We start from the raw sequence: 21772 nt of genomic DNA, 5'->3' as shown, positions 1-21772 counted from the left end.
TGATCTGTGTGTGTGTGTCTGTGGTCCTAGGACTCAAACCCAAGGTTTCACACATGCTGGGCAAGCACCATGCCACTGAGTTACACCACCAACCATAATGTTTATCATTATCAGAATCTTTTTCTTGTGACTGGTCAGTTTTCTCTTGCCGAGGGAGTGGATGTTTTATTACCAGTGTTAAGGAAGCTTAGTAGAGTGGTGGGTTATAGTTGCACTTTCTATTCAATGCTTTTTGGGCCATCCTCAGCTGTACCTGGTGTCCCCGGGACTTCCTGGTTCAGTGCCTGTAGCCAATAAACACTTCTCTGGAAGGGTACAGGAAGCCAGCTAACAAGCTGAAGGCTGGAGAAAAGAATCCTGGGATCAGACCACTCCCATTTCCATTTGTGTTCTTCCCAAGCCTTTGGAGGCTATGAGCAGCTCTCCTTCTTGAGCCTTTCTGGGGTTCCATGTTGCAAATTAGGCTTGGTGCTTTTTGCCATGTTTACCTACCTCAACCTTAGTTGTGAAAACACATTTTATTTTCAACCCCTGTCAATACTTATGTCGCCTTGGACCCGGTAGTCTTCTGTTGTGTGTGACTCCTGGAGCTCTACTCACTATAGCAGCACACCCTCTCCAGCAAGACAACCAGAAATGTCTCCAGGCTTTGCCCAGTGTGCCCTTGGGGACAATTGGCCTCAGGTTGAAAATCTGGTTGTTAGCATCATTTTAGTTTGAAAAACAACTGACATCTCTCTCCCATTATTGTCTCCTCTCTACTTCTTCAGGATTTATACTTTTAAATTTTTACTTGATTTTGTGGGAGGGTAGTGTCAGGAGGGAAGAAAATACAGGGTTTCCCTATGAGGAAACATTTAGGGGTTTGTAATGTACTTTTATACTACATGAAAATATGATAAAAATTATTACTTACCATCTAATACATATTTTTAAATTTATTGTCCAAGATTTCCTTAAGGACTTGATCCTTAAGGTACTTGAAAGTTTTGATAATTTCTTAATTTTCAAAATAATTAACGAGACTAGAAAGGCTTGTTTTAACTGACTCCCCCCGCCCTGGTTTGCACTCTATACTGCTTACCCTGTCCCTACCATTTTTGAAATTTACATTCTCTCTGCTGGTTTTGCCACTAATGAACCAGTTCCCTGTGTATAACCTATTGTCCCCTAAATCCTCCTTTGCACACCAGTAGAGGCTGTCCTTGTTTGTTTCTAAGCAGAATAGTAAGACCAATCTGCCGGACTCCTAACATACACTGTTCATTTTAATCCCTGCAGCTACACTGTGAGAGGTGGACGTGAGGCCCATTTTACATGCACAGAGCCTGGAGCTCACAGGCCTGTGGTTGCCAGCCTGAGGTCTGCCAGTCAGTGGGGTGTAGCGACCCAGGTTCCGAAGGTTTGGTTTCCATTATGCCTTCCTGGCCCCCTAGGGTTGACTTGTGATATTCATGAGGAAAAAAAAATGATATTTTATATCTGAAATACAAAACAAAGCAGGAAAGCTTTTTCTCTGAGGAGATTCTGAACTTTTTGAGACCAATTTGTATGGGATTTTTGACATAGAATCACTATTGAACTCTAGCCATTTTAAAATTTACATTTTAATCTCTTGGTGATTTTTCAAGGATTAATTTAAAATGACTAAATTGCTGCATTGCGAATTGAAACAAGCAATAACCATGGGATTGTTAATGTGCTGCAGTCTGCTCTCATGGAGAGAACATGACACAGGGCCCCACCAGGCTGAGCCTTTGGGCTCCTTGTCTTTTTGGAGCCTCTGCATCCTTTTCTAGTTAAAAGGGAAATGTGAGGAGCAAATGAAGTATTAGATGTCAAGTTCCAAGGACAGCACTGGGTGCCGCAGGAACACTGCTTTGAACACTGCTTTCTCTCCTTATGTTGGCTTCCTGGGTACTCTAGTCCTAACCTCCTTGACATCTAAGTATGGCTACAGGCTGGGGAACATGATTCCCTGTAGCCAGTCTTTGCTTGATATTGGCTGACAGTCTTGTAAAAATCAGTGTCCCCCTTTCATGAGGTATGTTTTTCATGAAGCCACAAAAGGCTCTTTACCCCCATTGACCAGAATTTCTGAAGCCTGGAACTGGTGTGGTGACTGGGGCCCAGGGCTCCAATGCCTGTACTAGAGGAAGTTCTACAAACACCTGTCTGTTGTTTTCTCTAAGGGACAACCTGAATTTAAGAGAATAAGCAACCTAAAGGACACATGAGCTTTGGGACATGGAACCCAGAAGTGTTCTGTTGTCAGGTAGTTATGTTCTTCTGGACAGCAGCAGAGAAAGGTTAATATAAGAAAAGAAGAACCAGGCCTGGAGAGATGGCTCAGCAGTTAAGAGCACTGACTGCTCTTGCAGAGGACCCAGGTTCGATCCCCAGGACCTACATGGTAGCTATGAACTGTCCTTAACTCCAATTCCAGGGGAATCTGAAGCCCTCTTCTGACCTCCGTGGCATTGCACGACACGGGTGCACTCACATACATGCAGGCAATACACTCAAACACATAAAATAAAAATAATAAATAATTTTAAAAAAGAAAAGAAAAGAAGAACCACCTGGTATCTGTTGAATGTCCACTGTTAGCTCCTACCAGGCACCATTTGTTATGTCATGAGCCCTGTACATCAGCCTGTGATATGGTTATTAGCCTGCCCTGAAGAGGAAGGGAAACCCAGAGTTGTGCATTAACTTGTTCAACTACTGCTCGCTAAAACCAGCGTTCACACCTGAGATCCAGGCTCTGATGGCACCCTGCACTCACCTAAGAAGTCATTAGTGTATGTTATATTCACTGCATGAATAGTTAGTTAATACCATCTCTCTTTCTATAAGGATAGGGATTGGTATTTTTCTTTTTCACCATTGCATCTCCATACTGTATCTAGAACATTATAATTGCTTGACATAAAACTATATGTGATTAATGACTGACTGGCTGACTGACTGAATGGATGGATGAATGAATGAACTAACAAACCTTTCACTAACAAAGCCCCATCCCTGGAAGAAAGAAAAAGAACAGCTCCTTCCAGCTGGCTTTTGGGCCCATTTGTGTACAAGATGTTAATGAAAAGCAAACGTGGAAAATTAATTCTTTCCACTTTCAGAGATCCTTGTTGAAATTAATTCTCATTATTTCTACAATTTCTTTGTAAAAATATTTTCTTGCTTTTCACTGAAAAACCATCACTATGTAATTGCTCATCAGGGTTTTCTGTGTCTATCAAGATAACACATGTAGGAGTAAATTTTAAGCAGTCAGTAATTAAATGAGCATAAATCTTTATAAATTTTAAACAGGTGACCTGCATCTAAAAAGAAAAGTCACAGATCATGGGCCAAAATACAGTAATAATTACATTGTAAACTGCCTGTATAAGAGCTATTTTGTTTAGCACCTAGGTTTTGAAGTTTACTTTTGATTAATGGGTGATCATATAGAACTTCATTTGGAATATTAAACAAACCTGTCTTAATTATCTGGTCAGTGTCATACCAAGTGGTTAATGATGCGAGGAAACTGTTTAGAATGGACAGTTCTGTGTGACATTACCCAGACTCCACTTTGTCAAAAGATGCACCGTGATATAGAAAAGATTTATGAAGTCATCATGACTTCAAAAAATAAACACTTTTGAGTTGGTGGTGGAGAGCCTCCTATCAAGCACTGAGATTACAAGCAGCTCATTGTTGCTCCTCAGAGTTGTCAGGTAATTATTTATTCTAATGGTCTTTCCATTCACACAGAGGGATAAAAGCTGACCTCCAGTAACTCTGCTTTCTTCCTGTAATATACCTCTCTCATTTGATTGCTTGAGTGAGTTTGTGGGATTCTTTTTTGGGTAGATTATTTTAGAAACCAAGTTTGTAATTCCCTTTTAAGAATCTGGCACCACCACCAAGGTAACTAAAATTCTTCCTTTAAAAAAAAAAATCACTTGAAGATTTGAATTCTTTCTATTATAAAAGTCAGGTACAGAGATGCATACCTATAGCCTCAGCTATTCTGAAGTCTCAGGTGGGAGGACTCCTTAAACTCAGAATTTGGAGACCAGTTTGGCGAAATAGCAAGACCTGTCTCTCTCTTTTAAAAAATTATATTATGGTAAAATATTTGAATAAGAAACCTGAGACCCATTGATAGAACCAAGCCCCTGGCCTAGGAAGCTGCCTCTTGAGCCAGTGCAGTGAGTCTTTATCCTCTGTACTATGGACGGAGAGTCACAAAGACTAATCAGATGACAGACTGGGGCAGACTAGCATCTGTTTCGAAGGCTCCAAGGAGTACCCAGCTTAGAGTCGCTTCTTTGGTTTGAGGATTATCTCATTTCCCTATGGTATTGAACCTAAGACGCTTTCTCTCTAAGCCACACTATATTCCCTTCTGGACCCAACGGGTTCCAACCCCACCCCCAGGACCTCCACCTGCTTCATAACCTCGAGCATGGATCACAGTGAGCATGAAGTCCCCAGCCACCTGGATTGGCACCAGAGCCAGCAGGGGAGGCTCGGAAAGCACAGCTATTAGGAGGCCTCTCCTAGGGGGCCTAGGGTTTTGCCAGGTGTTATCCCCTCTTTGTCTGGGCTGAGAGTCACAGAGGGGTTCTTGCTGGGTGAGAACCTCACATCTTTTTGTAGAGATGAGAAACAGAGTTGAAGGAGTCGATGCAGCATGTGCCTCCTCTGAAATTCACCTTCCAAGCTGCGCTGCCCAGAGTCCTCCTTGCATTTGAGTTCTGGCCAGACAGGGCAGCTTCCTACCCTGATCCAGCCCTGTGGGAAATGAGTGAGGTAGGGAGTACATAATAAAGTCCAGGCAGGAAAAGAGTGTCCTTAAGCTGAGAAACACACTGGCTCTAAGTAAGCTATGGCCTGAGCACAGAGCCTGGGAAATGGTCCGCTGAGCAGGGTTTGCCTTTCTCAGAAGGTATATTACCAAGAAGTAACTGGCAGGGAATGAAGGGGTGGGTACTTCAGCAGCTGTGGTGGTTTTGCAGTGGTCTGGGACATGAGGCTGAGGAATAAGTAGCAGAAACACTGTTTGATGGGAATAATGGTTGCTTAGGAGGGTTGACGCTGGTAAATGAATAGACACTCTGCAACTCTATTTGGGCAAATGCAAAATGTGGTATATTACACCTTGTAAGTGTGGAGGTCTTAGAGCCTTTCTTCCTCCTGTCTCCAAGTCTAATTCATTGTCAAGTCTTGTGATTAAGGGGCTCTTTCATGTGTATATCTAAAGCTTTCTTCTGAATTGATTGTTTCCTTACGCATTTTGATCTTTTCCTGGAATATGGCAATAATGGTTAAGTGATCCCCCCACCTCCTGTTCACCCACTCTTGTCCGTCTTCCATGGGCATTAGGGAGATCTTTTTGAAACAAATGGGATCCTGTCTTGATCCCCAAGCTCCCTGTTACTTGGCGGGGGAGGTGGGGGGCGGCAGTCTGGCTCTCCAGAACTGAAACCTTGTTCTCTTGTCCCACTCCCTCTTCCCTGCACTCCACCCCTTCCTCTACTCACCTGCTTGTTGCTTCTCTCCCCTCCCTGCCTCTGTCCCTGCATATGCTTCTCCCCTGCCCACCTTGCCAACTAGTAAACCCCTGTTGGGAGGTACAGACTGCACATTTCCGGTTCTGTGAGTGCTCTCAGGCCTTCTGCCTGTCTGTCCAGCAGAGTCAGCTTTGCATTCTGGCTTTGGGGAGCTGATGCTTCTCCCGCTCCCAGATGCAACTCATAAAATAGTGCCCTGGCTTATCTCCACAGACCTAACTCTCAGGGTGATGTTTGGCACATAGAAGAGTTGAATTTGTGTTGATCACCTGGCTAAGGGAAGTAGAGATGGGCAATCAAGGACTTAGTCCTCTAAGGGAAAGTCCTGGGAGAGGGTGGCGCTTCCTGCATGTTTTATAAGTACAAGTTTGAAATGTGTCCTGACTACAGAGGACAGGTTGCTACAGAGGCCCCCTTGTTCTTCTGTGTTCTCATCTTACCCATAGGAGAAATAGGGTGGACCTTTGTGAAATGAACACCTGGTTTTGGGTGCACTCCCCTTGCCTGCCAGTCCCAGAGGACAGACTCTCTATTGCTTTACCCTTTTCATCAGTGTAGCCATAGATACCTTGAAAAGCCTCCTTCTTAGCTCCCTTCTTAGCTCCTTTCCTAGCCCTCACACCTGTTCTTTTACCTGATTCTCCTCAATCCCCAGTGTCACTGTTTACCGTGGGCCTGTCTCAGAGCCAGGTTTTCTGTCAGTTGCTGTGTTCCTACTGTTACACCACACTGCCCCTCTGCTAGTCTGCTCTCCTCCTGTGTCCCACACATGCCAGAGCCAAGGGATGGTAGTCTTCAGTCACTTGTTTCCACCACACATAGATTTCATTCTTTCATCAAATTGCTTAATGTTGGGATATGTAATTTACCCAAAGGGACTCAGCTTAGTGGGAAAAAAATACCTAAAATGGAGTTACTATAAGATAGAGACAAATTGCCATGGAAACACGAAGGGTGTTAGGAAAGCTTCCAGGAGGAGGTGACACTGGGACTGGGTCCTGTCGAGTGGATGAGCATCTTTAGTGCAGAGGAGAATATTCTGGGAAGAGGAAACTACAAAAGTAAAGGCCTGGGGGTAGAAAGGGCAAGTCTGAGAAATTGAGTTTTGCCATGGCTCAAGCTACTGGGTGCTTAATAGCAATAGGAGGGAGATCCCGGTCTCCAGGGGGCTTTCTCTGAGCCCAAACTTGGTGGGAACTGTAAATGTGCCAGGGCCCCCCCCTCCGCCCTGCAGGTGCTCCCCCAGCCGAGAAGTTCCTGGGCTGAGGCCGTTGGCAGTCCTACCCACTCTGGCGGGTGGTATCCCAGAAGGAAAGAGGCAGGGGAGGAAGCAGATAAGAAAGACAGCTTCTGTTTAGACACAAATATCTTGGTAATCAGCACAGATGGGATGAGAAATACCAAAAAAAGTACATGACAGTTTAGAAAGAATTTGGCTAAATGTTACATATTTTTAACATACCTGTGTAGGGTTTTTGGATCAGGCACCTGAGTCCGTCAGATCTTAACTGGTGATGGGGGGCTGCCTCAGTCAGTGGTGTTTTTATTTCAGAAGCATTCCCTTCCCCATCCACAAAAGTATCCTTGTAATTTTTTTTTTTTTCTCCCACCAAAATAAGGCACAGGATTTGTCTCTGACGCTGTGTCTCCCTATTTGGACGGCAAGCTGTGTAACATATTTCTCCCCAGCGTGAAGCTTCTTGGCAGACTCTTGAGGCCACGTTTTGGTGGCTTCAGAGTTATCTTTGGATCTGTCAAAAGTGCTAATGGGCTTTCTGGCCTTCTTTAAGCTCCTCATTTCTATTTTCTTTTTACTTCCATCCTCTTCTAAAAGAAAATTTCATATAATTCATCAGCAGTTAAGCTTTCACTGAAATGCTCAGCTGAGGGCCTTGTATTTTTGTTTGTGAGAACTGCTCTGCCGTGTCACTGTCTCCAGAACAAACCCTACCCTGACATCATTAACTCAGCGCTCCTCAGTCCACTGGGCAAAGATATGCTTCTTGTCTAGTTCTCTTTGCCTCTAGTGCTTGTTTTGTTTTTTCATGGAGTTTTTTAGGAGGCAAGCTGATATGGTGGTTATCCGGTGAGTTTTGGATTCAAGAGACGTGGTTGAGAAACTTGGCTCTGTCCTTTCTACCTGAGTAGCCTTTAGAAGACAACTGAGCCTTTCCAAGCCTCAGTTTCTTCATCGATAGATTCGGAAATGGCAATGCCTATCTAAAGGTAATTAGGAAGATTAGAAAGAACACAGATCAAGCACTCACAGATGGACATGTGAGGATTCTTCAATAAATGAGGTAATAATTTTTAAAAGTAAAAATACCCCTTCTTTATACACACATTCTTCCTGTTTTACCCCTACACTCAATCCTTTTTTTTTTTTCCTGAATATGCTTATACTTATACTTTAGGGTGTTGTTTTAAAAAGCCGTAGACTGAGTCTTCTGTTATCATGTGACTTTTGTCACATTGTATCACATCTCTGTGCCTCTGTTTTACATCTTTAAATAGATAGTGACATCTAGTTCAGGGAGTGCCTGTGAGGTTAAGCAAAGTGACCTGCATAAAGTCTCATACATGGCAGATACTGAGAGGCACTTAGAGTGACAGTGCAGGGTAGGGGAGCTGTGTAGCCTGTGGTGTCAAACCTGACTCTACCAGTTGCTGAATCTCTGAATTAATTCCTTCTTCTCTACATTAGAAAGAATAACACTGCATTGGATTTTTCTGAGGTTCCATATGCACAGTGTCTGGTGCAGTGCCTGGTGCTTGTTAAGTAGTCAATGTATAGAGCTATCAGTTCACTTGCTCTTTATTTGTAAAGTTGGGTGGTTGACCTAATACTTTGGTCAAACAATAATAAATCATAAGTGCCTATTCTTATTCCCAATGATAATATTGTTGAAAAGCACTTTATGCTATTTTGCATATAAAATCTACCTGGTTTACTTCAATTATGGGTTATAGATCTTTAATCGTGGTAAACTGCCATCCCTGGCAATGGCATTCCTTCCCTTCCCACCCCTTTCATTTACTGAGCACTTTATTATACAGCATTGAAGAAATTAGCATATTCATGTGTATTATTAAGGTCAGGGAATATAGAAAGAGTTATAGAAATGAAACACATTCCATTTTTTCCCTGAAATCTGAAGAGTACTAATCTGTAGTACTAATTAAGGAATGAAACCCAGGTTGAAAGAAGAAAAAGCTGGTTAAAACAGTGCTTTGTCACAATTTGCTGCTGTTTGTCTCCAAACCGCCCCCCCCCCCATTTTGAGTGAAATACCTGGAAATTTTAAACCTTTGAAATTGCTTTAATTCTAGCTGGGCAATTGTGGAGTATGCATGCTGTGGACACCAGCAGTGAGGAGGACAGAACAGGTTCATGCCCAGTCTTCATAGCTAGGATCTGCTGGGTTTAGAAACAGGCCCTTCCAGAAGGATGGGTACTTTCTTTTGCTAAGATACATGGCACATCAAAAAAGTTCTAGGACCTGGGTCGGAAGATCTGAGCAGAGTCCTGTCTTCATTGTTCATTAGACCATTTGATCTTGGAGGATCTGTCTCAGCCTTGGTTTCTCATTTGGGAGATGGCAGAGTTCCTGTGCTGCTCATCTTGTGGACCCACATGAAAAGCAACCACAGCGCTGTGTACGACCTCATGTTGGAACCCATAATCACCACATGCAGATGCAGTTGCTGAGGCTGTTCATCTCCAAGGCCCCTTTGAACTTTGCATTTCATGATTTCATGTATGAGTGGGGCTTGGTCTCCTAGGTAGAAAGAGTGGGTCAGGAGAAGAAGAGAGTATGCTTTCTGATTACTTTCTGCTTCTCATGCTTTTATGAGATACTATTCGTAATAAGAACAAACAAAATAAACCACAAGCCTTGCTTTCTTCTTTCTCCTAGAGAAATCTGACAGAATATTTTGTGGCTGTGGATGTAAACAACATGTTGCATCTGTACGCCAGCATGCTGTATGAACGCCGGATCCTCATCATCTGCAGCAAGCTCAGCACTGTAAGTAGACCATCCTGAGACCTCCTTTTCAGTGATTTAATTTTAATTGAAAGATGCACCGGCAAGATTAAAGAAAATTTTAGGAAAATGAATCAGCCACATTTCCCTCATATGGTAATACATCATTTTCATTTATTATTCACATTCCTTTACAGTGTCAAAGCCCATTTCATTTATTCTTACAGTCTCATAATCAATTATAAATAGTTTTCCTTTTGATTGTGCATTATGAACATTGTGCCTATTTCCACACAACCTTATTTTTGTCATTTTTTAAATGTCTCCACTGAATTCCATTGTCGTGATAGTCATGATTTACCAGTTTTCTCTTGATGGTCACTTAGGTTGTTCATTGATTAATCCTCTAGTAGATAATACTGCAGTGAACATTTTTTGAGCTTCTTTTGATTGATACAGTTCTTATTCTGAGCGGTGGGGCCTCCAGGTCAAAGGACTAGATAAGCACAAGGAATTGGGGACTGACAGATAGCTTCCCCAGCAGGCTGGGCCTGTATACAAGGAGGCTACCAGCTGTATATTAGTGAACACCTTCACCTCAGCCTTGCGATTGTGCGTGTTTGTGTGTTTCTAGCTTTAGTCACTCTCCACCTTACATACTGGGACATGGTCTCTTGTTAAGTAAACCTGGAGCTCACTGTTTCAGCTAGTTTGATTAACCAGCTTGTTCTAAGGATTATAGGGATGCCACCAGGCCCATTCAGCTTTTTCATGTGGGTTCTGGGGATCTGAATTCTGATCCTCATGCTTGTATGACACATGCTTTACCCACTGAGCCATCATCTTTCCAACCCCCACTTTTTTTGCCTTTTTGCTTTTTTTTTTTTTTTTTGTCTTTTTGAGTCAGGGTCTCCCTGTAGACCCAGCTATCCTGGATTTTTTAGATAGAATTTTGGCTTTATAATTCAGGCTGGTCTTGAACTCACTGTGTAGCCTAGGCTGGCTTCTAATTCAAATTTGGCAACCTGCCTACCTCAACTTCCCAAGTTCTGGGATTCAAGTGTGGGCCACTATGCCCAGCTTGGTGTTTTTCTTATAAATTATAATGAGCTCTTTGTGTATTGTGCTATTAATAATTTTTGCTATATGTTTAATGTAAATGATTTTCTTAATTGTATTTTAGGTTTTCTACCAGATAAGTATGGTTAATAATTTTATTGTGAAAATTCTCAAGCATTATAGAAAGTTGAAATCACTTTATAATAAATAATTGATAGACTTTCATTTAGTATGCCAGTAGTAATTTGCTAAAATTGCTTTATCACATATTTATCCATTTCACTGATTATCCCTTTTTGTGCGTGCATGCGTGTATATGTGTTCACATTCCTCGGGGGGGGGGTGTAGGCTAGAGAACAACCTTGTATTTCTCAGGCACTGTCTACCTTTTTAAAAATTTGTTTGTTTTTCTTTTTGGGATAAGGTCTTTTAAACTCATAACTAAGTTGGGTTCTGTGCTTGATGCCACAAGTTCACATGTGCAAGCTTCCAGTGGCCTGAAAGCATCTGCTTCCCTATGTTCGTGGACCATCCCTGGCTCTTAAATCTTTCTGCCCCCTCTTCCACATTGGTCCCTAAGCTGTGGGTGGGAGAGGTTTGATATAGGAGCCCTATCCAAGGACACACACTCTGCAGTCTCTCATTCTTTAAACCTTTGGCCAATTGTGGCCTTCTGTGCATGGCACTCTGTTGTATAAGGAAGCTTCATTGGTGAGAGTTGAGGGATGCACTAGTTTTCTCTCCACCCCGTTCCACTATGTTCCATGAGTCTTAGGTGTAGAGGTTCCACTGTAGGTATGTTACCTGGGACTGGGCATCTCTCATATATTCTCTGTGTCTGACTAGTTGTGGAACTCTGTAGTAGCCTCCATCTGTTGCAAAAAGAAGCTTCTTTGGTGAGTGGTGTTCGGTATACTTGTCTGTAAATATAAGGATCCATATTTAGCATATGGTAAGAAATTTCATTTGTCTAGATATATGACAGAGATAAGGTTTTCTCTAGGATCTATGACCTCTCCAATCGTGTGTATTTGGCTGTATTTACAGTACCACTCAGGAGTTCACGCCTATTAAGAGGGCTTAAAGTCCAGTTAGATAGTTGCTGAATACCCCTAGATAACAGTACCACTACTGCACCAATTGAGGTAGTTTGCTGTGCTGGTCATTATGGTTATTAGGCCTTAGTGTGTCACCAGCCTGCCTATATTCTCAAAATGCAACTACTAAGCGAAGTAACAAACACAGAAAAGCAAGTGACACATGTTCTCCCTTATTTGTGGATTGTAAACCAATCCCTTCTATGTAAATATATATCCTGATGTAACACCAGGAGCGAGGAAATTGGAAAGACCCTACTGCTGAAGACAGGACATACTTCAGACACAAGACTTGGAGCAATGGAGCAGGAACTAACCTTGAAGCCTTTTACCTGAAGTTTAGAATCTTTTTTCTTTAAAAGTTATATTATATATTTATTTTTATTAAAAAAATTTTTTTTTAATTTTATGTGTATGAGTGTATTGCCTGTGTGTATGTGAGTGCATCCGTGTCATGCAATGCTGCGGAGATCAGAAGAGGACTTCGATTTCCCCTGGAACTGGAGTTAAGGACGGTTTGTAGCCGCCATGTGGGTGCTGGGAATTGACCTGGGTCCTCGGCAAGAGCAGTCAGTGCTCTTAACCGCTGAGCCATCTCTCCAGCCCCTATATTTATTTTTGTATGTATATCTGTTTCAAAAAAAAAATTTGTAACCACAAAAAGACACCAAGCCCAAGGGATAATGATGAAGAAGTAGTTCTTTTTTTTTTTTTTTTCCAGTTCCTATGTTTTTATTAACTCATACTCTATTATTTATCTTCTGGTTTGTTGAAGCAGTAAGTCAGACAGCACTTGCCACAGTAATGTCTGTCAAAGTGGCTGGCCATGAAAACTCCAACCCCACACTCATCAGAAGGGCACTCGCAATGAAGGCAACTAATATCCCTGCTACTGTTCGCTGTGTTGTCGGCACCCCCAGCCATTCCCCACTACTTGTCCATCTGGTGAATCTAGTCAGCCTATCTAGGGCCTTGGAGACTCTACCAAATGGACTTGAACCATTGTCCAGTCTACAAAGAGGAGGGTCAACACAGAGGAAACATTTCCTCCATGCTTCCAAGTGAGACCAGCCACAGTCTAGCAGGACCTTTAACTTACCTTCATATAGATGCATCTGGTAAAGGAAAGGAGCCAGGAGCTCCTCCCAAGCCCATGTGACCCCTGAGGAACAGATCCTCAAACGACCTTAAGAGTGAAAATAAATTGGTTTATCTGGGCCACCTGTATGGCCTTAAACACCCTAAAGGAAAGTATAACCAAAGATTAAAGGGGCCAATATAATTTTTTAAGAGTCCATATGTATAGCTAAAGGCTACATAACAAGCAACAATGCCAGAAGTAGTTCTTATACAAAGGTTAAGAATTAATGATGCCTGAGATTTTAAAATTTAGAAGCCAGAATATGGTGAAGCAGTATCTCAGACTTCTCAGAGAAAATGATTTCTGACCCAGAATTCTATACCCTTCTAATGGAAGCCAGAAGAGAATCCCAGCAGCCTTGACATACCAGTAGCACCTGAGGTCTGCAGTCTGCATTCTGTCTTTCCTTGTGGATGAGCTGTTGGTCCTCCCTATGATGAGCCACTCTGCTTGTCCAGCTGACTTTGTTCCATGGTGTATTTACTGTAGCATTGCCACAGACACTGGGGATACATCAGTCAACATTCAACAAAAACTAGACAAAGATCCCTGATTTCCTGAAGTTCGTGTTTTAGGGGATAAACTCAATAAGCAGTATAAGCAGTGTAAGCCGTATCTGGCACTGTGGTTGATGGGAAATACTAAGGAGTAAGGACAGCAGTTGAGGAGGATGAAGGGGAGAAAGGAGGTGTGATGATTTCAGATGGATGTCAAGGAATGCCTTATTGAGAAGGTGCTTCTTGGTGCCTCATTCTGCTGCCTTCATGCCACCTCAGTGAAATTGCTCCCATAGTAAACTCCTCTCTCCTGAGTCTCTGTTGCTCCTCTCTTCTGGCACTCTCTCAAGAACATGCCAACATGATATACTGGCTCCCAAACTTAAAAGCAAAACAGCCTTACAGACTCCTGGGACCTGCACTTACAGCAATGGTGTCAGCATGCACAAGACTCATGCAAACTCAAGCAGACGAAAATCCAGCATAGAACTGTGGCAGCAGGCCTCAATCTTAGCTGTTTACTACTAGGTGAGGAAGAGCTGTCTTAAAGACAGTGACTCTAGATAGGCTTACTGGACCCCAGTGGATGAACTTTCACTGAGGGATGTCAGGGGACACTAACTTGACTAGATAGGCCTTGACATAAATGACAACATGCATGAAATTCATTTGGAGGGGGGAGGGCATGGGATGGTGCCAATAGGGAAGGGTATATAAAGAGGACTAAGATGTTATATATGAAGTACACAAAAATTCAAAAAGTATATTTAAAAAGACAAACCTTGCTTTGAGCTACATCCCCTTTATCCCATTTATATGCCCCCTTTTAGAACAAAATTCCTTGAGAGAATTGTCTGTTTCCTGTCTAGTCCCTCTGCTCTCATTCTCTCACTGAAACAGCTAATTGTTTAGGTCATCAGTGACTACATATTAATAAAACTAAAATGTGTTAATACTTGAAAATCTCTTAGAACATGGTCTGGCACATAGTACATGTGTATGTTCAGAATAAATCAATAAATGCTTTAATAAGAAGTCAAATGTTTCAAATCCAAACCAAGAAGTTACTATTTAGAAACAGGGAGGTGGGGGCTGGAGAGATGGCTCAGCAGTTAGGCACGCTGGTTGTTCTTGCAGAAGACCCTGGTTCAAATCCCAGCACCCACATGGCAGCTAACAGTTGTCTGTAACTCCAGTCTCAGGAGATCTGACAGCCTCTTCTGACCTCCACGGGCATTGCACAACATGGGTACACTTACCTATGTGCAGGCAATACACAAATACACATAAAATAAAAATAATATAAAATATTTTTTAATTAAAAAAACGGGGGTAAAGTCTGTGTTGTGTGATTAAGGCTAAGTAGACTTGTGAAATCACCATTGCTTTTTAATATATGCCTTACTATTATTTGTTTTGTTTTTAACGTTCTGAACATGTATTTTGATTTTTGAAAAGATGTTGTAGGTTTTTGTTTATTTACCGATAGTAAGAGGTTCAGACTTTCTGATTGATGATGAGGTTAATGTCCTTGGGGGAGGTGGGGATCTGCTCTCAGCTCGAGGGTGGTCAGCATCATCCGGCACCCTCATCACCCTCATCACCTCATCACCCTCATCACCTCCATCATTTGTAGAGATGAAGGAGCTAAACACGCTATAGTTGCATTCAAGCCTTTACTCCTCTCCAGTTTCCAGAGTTTGAAAGTTTCTCATTATCTTTTACTTCAAGAGTGACTTTTTTTTTTTTTTCAATCTTGTAGTAAGGCAGGGATATGAAGGCTGTTTCAGTCTATGGTGTCCTGATGACCCTGTTTTGGCAGAGCCTGATGTGACTGTAATACCCCACAAACCACATTTTTCTCAGTTTTACTTGGTAAGATATAGGCTTAATGTTCCTCAGAGCCATGGAGCATCTGAAAGATAAAAGTTGTGGAATACTCCAGAGTGCTTTCTTCTGGAAAACCACTGTGCATCACTAGAACCAACCCAATGCTACTTAGTTCAGAGTCAGGTAGTATGCATTCCAGGGTGTCCTGGTCAATAACATCATGATACTCTGTATAAAAAAAATGTAAGTTTTTGTTCTCTTTGCTCAGTTAATGTATATTGATTGTTTTCTTCTATAAATGATAAATAGGGATGGCTTAGCTAAATCTTGTTCTCTAATGTAAACACTTCGGTATGAGTTCTTGTAACACAAAGGTTCCATTTTTCTTCCATATTTTCATATATGAGTTTAATTCATAGCACTTTTTGGAAATACTGTGAATCACAGATCAACGATAGGAATGTTCTATAAATAATACCTTGTAATTCCATCAGTACTCTGAATAGTTTAAAGTTTTTCTTATTTTATGGAGCAGCCTGCCCCTTAGGGGAGATGGCGAAACTTGCCTGAGGTCAGTGTACTAGTCAGAGGGATAGACAGCCATGAAATAGATTGTGATGGAGTATGCAGAAGGAAACTTCTGGAAGGGAAGAAACAGCCAGGAACTATGAATGCAAGGGAATCAGAGTTCCTTCAGAATACTTGGCTTTGCCACTAAGTTATGTTCACTGGGGTCCTTCTCAAATTATTTTTAGAGCCCTTGTGCAGGAACCATCACTAGAGCCAGAGACAGATTGTTTAGGAATATCCATCCCAATAGGAAAACTTGAAAATTCTTATAAAGAGCCAAAGAGATGGGGATCTGCTCTCAGCTGGTTGCACTGGTGATGCCAGTTTGGATGAATAATGAGACCAGACTGTGTAGTAACTATAGAGGTTTCTAGGGCAACTCTACAACTACCAGAGAAGGGCATGGATGGAATGTGCAGGATAAATGTGCAGCCTACCTTCCTTTAAATGTGTTGGCCACTTACCTTTAGATGCATGCTCAGTACTTTATAAGGCCGATGCTTGAATTTCCACTACTGTCTTAAAATTCTTTGTAGTTAACCTTTCTGAGGCTTGTACTCTGCCAGGTGCTGTGCAAACATACATGCTTATGCATGCTCATACATAGAGACATATTTACATGTGTATGTATATGATATGTATGGTTATCATATATTTCCATTAGTTCTTGCTGCAACCCAAGGAGCCACTTTGTTTTATTATCCTTTTGCAAGTGAGAATATTTGGAACCAAAAAGTTGAAATGTCTTGTCTTAGATGAGCTGCAGAGATGGGATTAAAACCCATTCTTTTGGCCCCAGGCCAGCATCCTTCTGCTTACCTCATACTGCCTCCTTGGTAACTCTCCACTTGTCATGAGTTCCCTGTGACACTTGTGCTCTGCAAAGCATTCTTGGCATGATCCCTTTGACCATGGGTCTGAGTGGTAGAAAGAGTCTTTACCTGGTGTTGCACACAGCTTAGCTCTTCACTTCAAATTTCACAAGCTCCCTCCATACACCCAGCACCACTGTTAGTGCATTATTAGACCGTCTGCCCAGCCTCCCTGGCTTCCTTGAGCAAAGCCCTGGTGAGATCCTGGACCAGTTCTGTGATTTCAGGGTTCACGGTCCTTCCATCTTTATATATCAACCCTTATTGCCCCCTTTATAAATTAGGGGTGTTAGAAGTTTCAAAAGCCAAGACTCTCCAGATAAGTGATGATAATGGCATTTTGCTTTCTAAGGAATAGTTTTGTGCTACCCAGAAGATGGGTTTTTAAAAGTCCTTAGTGGGGCTAGAGAGATGATTGGCTGCTCTTGCAGAGGACCCGGGTTCTTTTCCCAGTACCCACTTAGTAGGTAACAACCATCTGTAACTCCAGTTCAGGAGGATCCAATACCCTTTTCTGACCTCCACGGGTATTGCACAACACAGGTGCATTTACATACATGCAGGGAATACACTCATACACATTAAATAAAAATAGTTTTAAGAAATCCTTAGGAAGGAAGCACTGTTCAGGGGCAAGACCATCACTTATTAATTAAGCTCTTATATGTACTTATTTATGTGGTTTCCACAACTATGAAAAAAATTAACACTTTTCTTTTGGTACCTCATTTAGGGAAAGAAGAAAAAAACCTAACATCATTTCCCTATCTGTTTCTTTTTAACTAGGCAAACAGACATTTGTTCTAGAGAATGTGGGACTCAAGCCTGGAAAGTGGTAGGTGATAGTGTGTCTCCTCACCAGCACCCCTCAGCCTAGCCTTTCTAGATGTTTCAATATGCAAAGGAAGTCCTGGATCCTTTCCCAACCTTGCTCTGGCCCACTCACACAAACAGCATCCATTGTCTGGTCACCATCTGCTCTGGTGACCTGAGAAAGGGCCAGTTTATAGACAAGGCAGCTTTTCAAATTTGGCTTAATTTTTACTTCTTTCTGGAGAAACTCCACTTTGCCATGACTCTGTCAGCCCATGCAGTGGGCTGGGCATTTAAACAATATGTGCAAAGCTTTCCTAGTTCTTCTGGACTAGAATAAACTAATCCTGTTTGCTTATCTGTAGCCCTTGAAGCAAAGAAGAGAGTGGCAGTTTAAGGAGGTTTGAAGTACTGGCCCCGAGCCAGGGCCTCTTTGCCTGCACACTCCGCTCTGCATGTTCCAGCCGTAGGAACAAACTGCATTATTTTGTTTCAAACTGTGCTCAAGGGAAGCCAAGACCTTGTAACTGGAAACTTCCCAAACAGTGAAGCCTAAGACTAAATTTAGTGTTCTATTTAAAAAATAAAATAAATCGAACATTTTGTTTGTTCATCTTTTATATGTTAAGAGAGAGAGAGATTAACCTAGTTCACACTAACAACCTAAGAAGAGTATTCAAAGAAGTGAGAAGAAAACTAATCCTTTTGGTGAAGAGGGAAATCCTTAACAAAATGTAATGAAGTGGCATGAAATATAGACTCAGCAGCCAAACTCACAAGTAGCATAACCTCTCTAATCTCCATTACATAAAATTTTATTGTGGCTCAGAGAATATTAAAAACTGGAAAGTCAGTGAAAGAGACCTCCACTGACAGGAAATAGAAAAGATTGTATGTTTTATTTATTTGGGTTTTCTTTGGTTTTTAAATGTAAATATAATTAACTTCTTTTTGAACTATATTTATTTAGTTATGTGTGAGTTGGTTTTCTCCTGCTCATGACAAACTGTAACTGGAATGAAAAGAAACTTGAGATGTTAGGGATATTGTAATATAGTACTTTTGTGGTCTAAATGAGAAATGCCCCTGATAGGCTCATGTATGCAAACACTTAGCTCCCTGTCAGTGGCACTGTTTGGAGAGATCATGGAACTTACAGGTCACAGAGGAAGTACGTTGCTGAGAATGGACTTTTGAGAGTTTATAGCCTTACCTCACTTCCTTTGTGCTTTCGGTGTCCCGTGTGCAGTTGAAATGCCATCTCTTAGCTTCCTTCCTGTCCTGCCATTATAGACCATATTTATTCATTGTTGTATACCACTAGACTCATTTTCAATTTAAGACTACATAGCAGAGACTGTGTTTGTTTAGGAGTCGTCATGAGTCCAGAGTAGCACTTAAGAAGCTCCTTGATTTTTTTTCTTGCTGTTTCTCTTTGGGAGCACTTTGATTGTAGCCTTAGCTCATCTATAGAAGGATATCACTATCCAGATTCTCCTAATGTTATAGAAGACCAGTGTACTCCACCAGTGCAATTTTGGGGTCCATGAATGTAATAGATCTGGAGAAGTGCAGTTTTTTTTTATTCATTTCATTTCAACATGCCATAAAAATTTATTATTTGAGCAATATGGACAGTTTGTAAACTAAATTTGTGTATTCTCATGTGTGTGAATATATTTGTGGTGTACACATATGTATATGTGCAGTTGTACTCACCTGTTCAGGTACGTGTGAGAGAGGTAACCAGAGAGAGGTTGACGTCAGTATGCCTTTCTTCAGTTGCTTTTCTACCTTGTATTTCTGAAACAGGATCTGCCACTGAACCTGAAGCTTGCTGTCTGCCTAGACTGGCTGGCAAGTGAGCCCCCAGGATCCACCTATCTGCAGCCCTCACCTCTGGAGTTGCAGGCATATGCTACCACACCTAGCTTTTTTGCATAGATCTGGGGATCCAGATTCAGATCCTATGCTTGTGCAATGAGCTCTTTGCCCACTGAACTATCTCTCTAGCCCTGTATATTTTTAGGTTGTAGGATTGAGGCCTTATTTCTTAAAATTTTATAAATCATACCTCTGCCAAGGAAACACAGATGAGCAATATTAAAATCACTTGCCTCTTAATTTGTTTAAAAATACTTAAATGGTGTTCAATTTGACAGTTCTTTTAAAGGCATTCATTAAGAAAACAACAATGGGCTACTATGTACTAAGTGGGAACAAATTTTGCAGGTGGCAATCATGACCACTTTGGTGTAATTGAGATTAGGCACACACTCATGGGTCTGTACCAAAAAAAATTTCACAGGTTTATTTTTCTGCTAGGTTGATGGTTACATAGACCCTACACGTCAGATGGTCCTGTTGGTGGCATCTTCCCTCAAAAAAGGACAACAGAGGAGAGAGAATCAGACTTTAGGTCAAGATCCTTTTGTTTTGATGCTGCCTCTGCCTCTGCCATGCACTTAATCCCCCCAAGCTACTCTCTAGCCATGTGGCCATAGGCGAGTTGACCTCTTGCATGTCTTTGCCATTTTCTGTAAAAATGAGACTGGTAAAGGGTTTAAAAATCATAGATCATAGATATGGAAAAACCATAGCCAAGGCCTGGCCATGTGCTACTCTACTCATTCAGTAAATGTCAATGACACCAAGTCTTTACTTTGTAGACAGTAATTCCCCACATGACTTTCAGAAGCAAGGAGGGTAGTAGAGATCCCAGTGGAGTGATGCAGCTTCCATTTGTACACCTGGTGGCAGTGGATGGTGAATGCATCAAGGCATATAGAGTAATCATAGCGACATGTAGGAGGTTTCACGTCTCCACTCATTTCTCACTAGCAGTCACTGACTGAAGGGTCATTTCTGTTCAAATCTCTGCAGTTATCAGGATATAGAGCCCCAGGAGCCTGAGGAGCTGCTGTGTTCACGTGGCTCACAGTTCCACCTGGCCTTCTGCAGGAAGGAACATAAGCAACCTCTCCATCTTCATCCACCAGGCTCTGAATACTCTGATGCATTGGTCTCATTGGTCTCTGTGCTGCCCGATGCTTGCCTGAGGCAGAATTAGGGATTCCTTTTTTATATGCTGACACACTTGAACCTCCATTATAGCACCTCTTTCATAATGCTTTTGTGTTGAAGTTGATTGTTTGCATTTTGATCTTTCTCTGTCTATTTTAACTTGCTTGAGGGCATGGCATGTACACATAGTGGATGCTCAGTAATTGTCCGATTAATACAGATCAGAGCAAAGAAGCAGTTTCATGTGAGCAGAGAGCAACAGACCCAGGAGCCTGGCCTCCCAGTGTTCACATCCTAGCTCAGCCGTGAGCTCTGTGACCTTAGGCAAGCTTCCTTACCTGCAAAATGGAGACACTAATGCTACCTACTTTACAGGGCTGCTGTGGAGATTAAATTAGTTAAATACACATGCAGCACTGTACTGTGTTTGCCAGATAGTAAGTGCTGATTAAGTAGTTCTAATAGTGACTGCTTTATAGCTTTAGTCTTTCCGCATTTGCTCTCACTTCCTAAGGGTGAATTTGCTCCACAGAACTAGACAAAGGAGAGTCTTTCTATCTTTTCCTTCAAACTTAGCAACTCCAGAGGTTCTCTTTTCCTTCTCTTGATAGTGATCATGACTCCATGTTTAGTTATGCTAGCTTTCTTTGGGAAAATGTCATTTTTCATTAAAATAGTGGTATAAATCCATTAGTTAAATGTAAATTATAACCTTTAGAAATATTTGCAAGTAAATGTACATCCACTTAACAGTAGCTGAGGTAGCAAACAGATTTCTTCCTCAGTGGCAGCTTTGAACTAGTGATGACAACTGTGTGTTAGGAGGGATCCTTGGGCCATCTCCTCATTCAGTAATGCCTGTCACAGGCACAGGATGAAGGAGAGGCCTCACACTTGCTGTCCCTGTCTTTAAATTGATTGTTATCAATCCTCAGGCAACCTTGCCTTTTTCTTTTTTACCTTAAAGATGAAAAGAAGAGTGCTTTCCTCGCTCCTGGTGGCTTCTTCCCAATGCAGCTTACCTCACTTAGTTTCTGCCTCCGCTTCAGCAGCTAACGCTTTTCTCTGGCAGTTTTGCTTTGATGTTTTGAAGTGTCAAATCTTGGCAGGAACACTTTTTACCCTGATTAATAACTTGCTCTAATTACTCTAGCTAGTAGGTAGCCTTTTAAAAAAGGGAAAGAGAAGGGATTAGGGGGTGCTTGCCCAAGTTAGCTACTTCCTGATGAGATGATGCTGCTCTTGGAGACCTGACTCCGCTTGACCACCTTGGAATTTGTTTTTGTTTTTCCTTCTCTTTTCCC

At 41.8% G+C, this 21772-nt stretch overlaps 1 protein-coding gene across 15 annotated transcripts in view; it reads left to right on the top strand.

Moving 5' to 3' along the window:
- The window catches only part of Dennd1a (DENN domain containing 1A), a 534503-nt gene that overhangs the window by 283842 nt on the left and 228889 nt on the right, over positions 1 to 21772 (top strand). For 14 of the 15 annotated variants that reach the window (XM_029559484.1, XM_008824487.2, XM_008824462.3 and 11 more), the window contains one exon: positions 9497 to 9607. In XM_029559484.1, the coding sequence (XP_029415344.1) occupies positions 9497 to 9607 (111 nt within the window). Of the gene's footprint in view, positions 1 to 7687; positions 7880 to 9496; positions 9608 to 21772 lie in introns of those variants that run through there. The other variant, XM_029559494.1, reaches the window with a different exon arrangement.

Source organism: Nannospalax galili, unplaced genomic scaffold, assembly GCF_000622305.1.
Source record: "Nannospalax galili isolate Female #2095 unplaced genomic scaffold, S.galili_v1.0 scaffold290, whole genome shotgun sequence".
Classification (NCBI taxonomy): domain Eukaryota; kingdom Metazoa; phylum Chordata; class Mammalia; order Rodentia; family Spalacidae; genus Nannospalax; species Nannospalax galili.
This window is presented reverse-complemented; position numbering and strand designations above follow the sequence as displayed.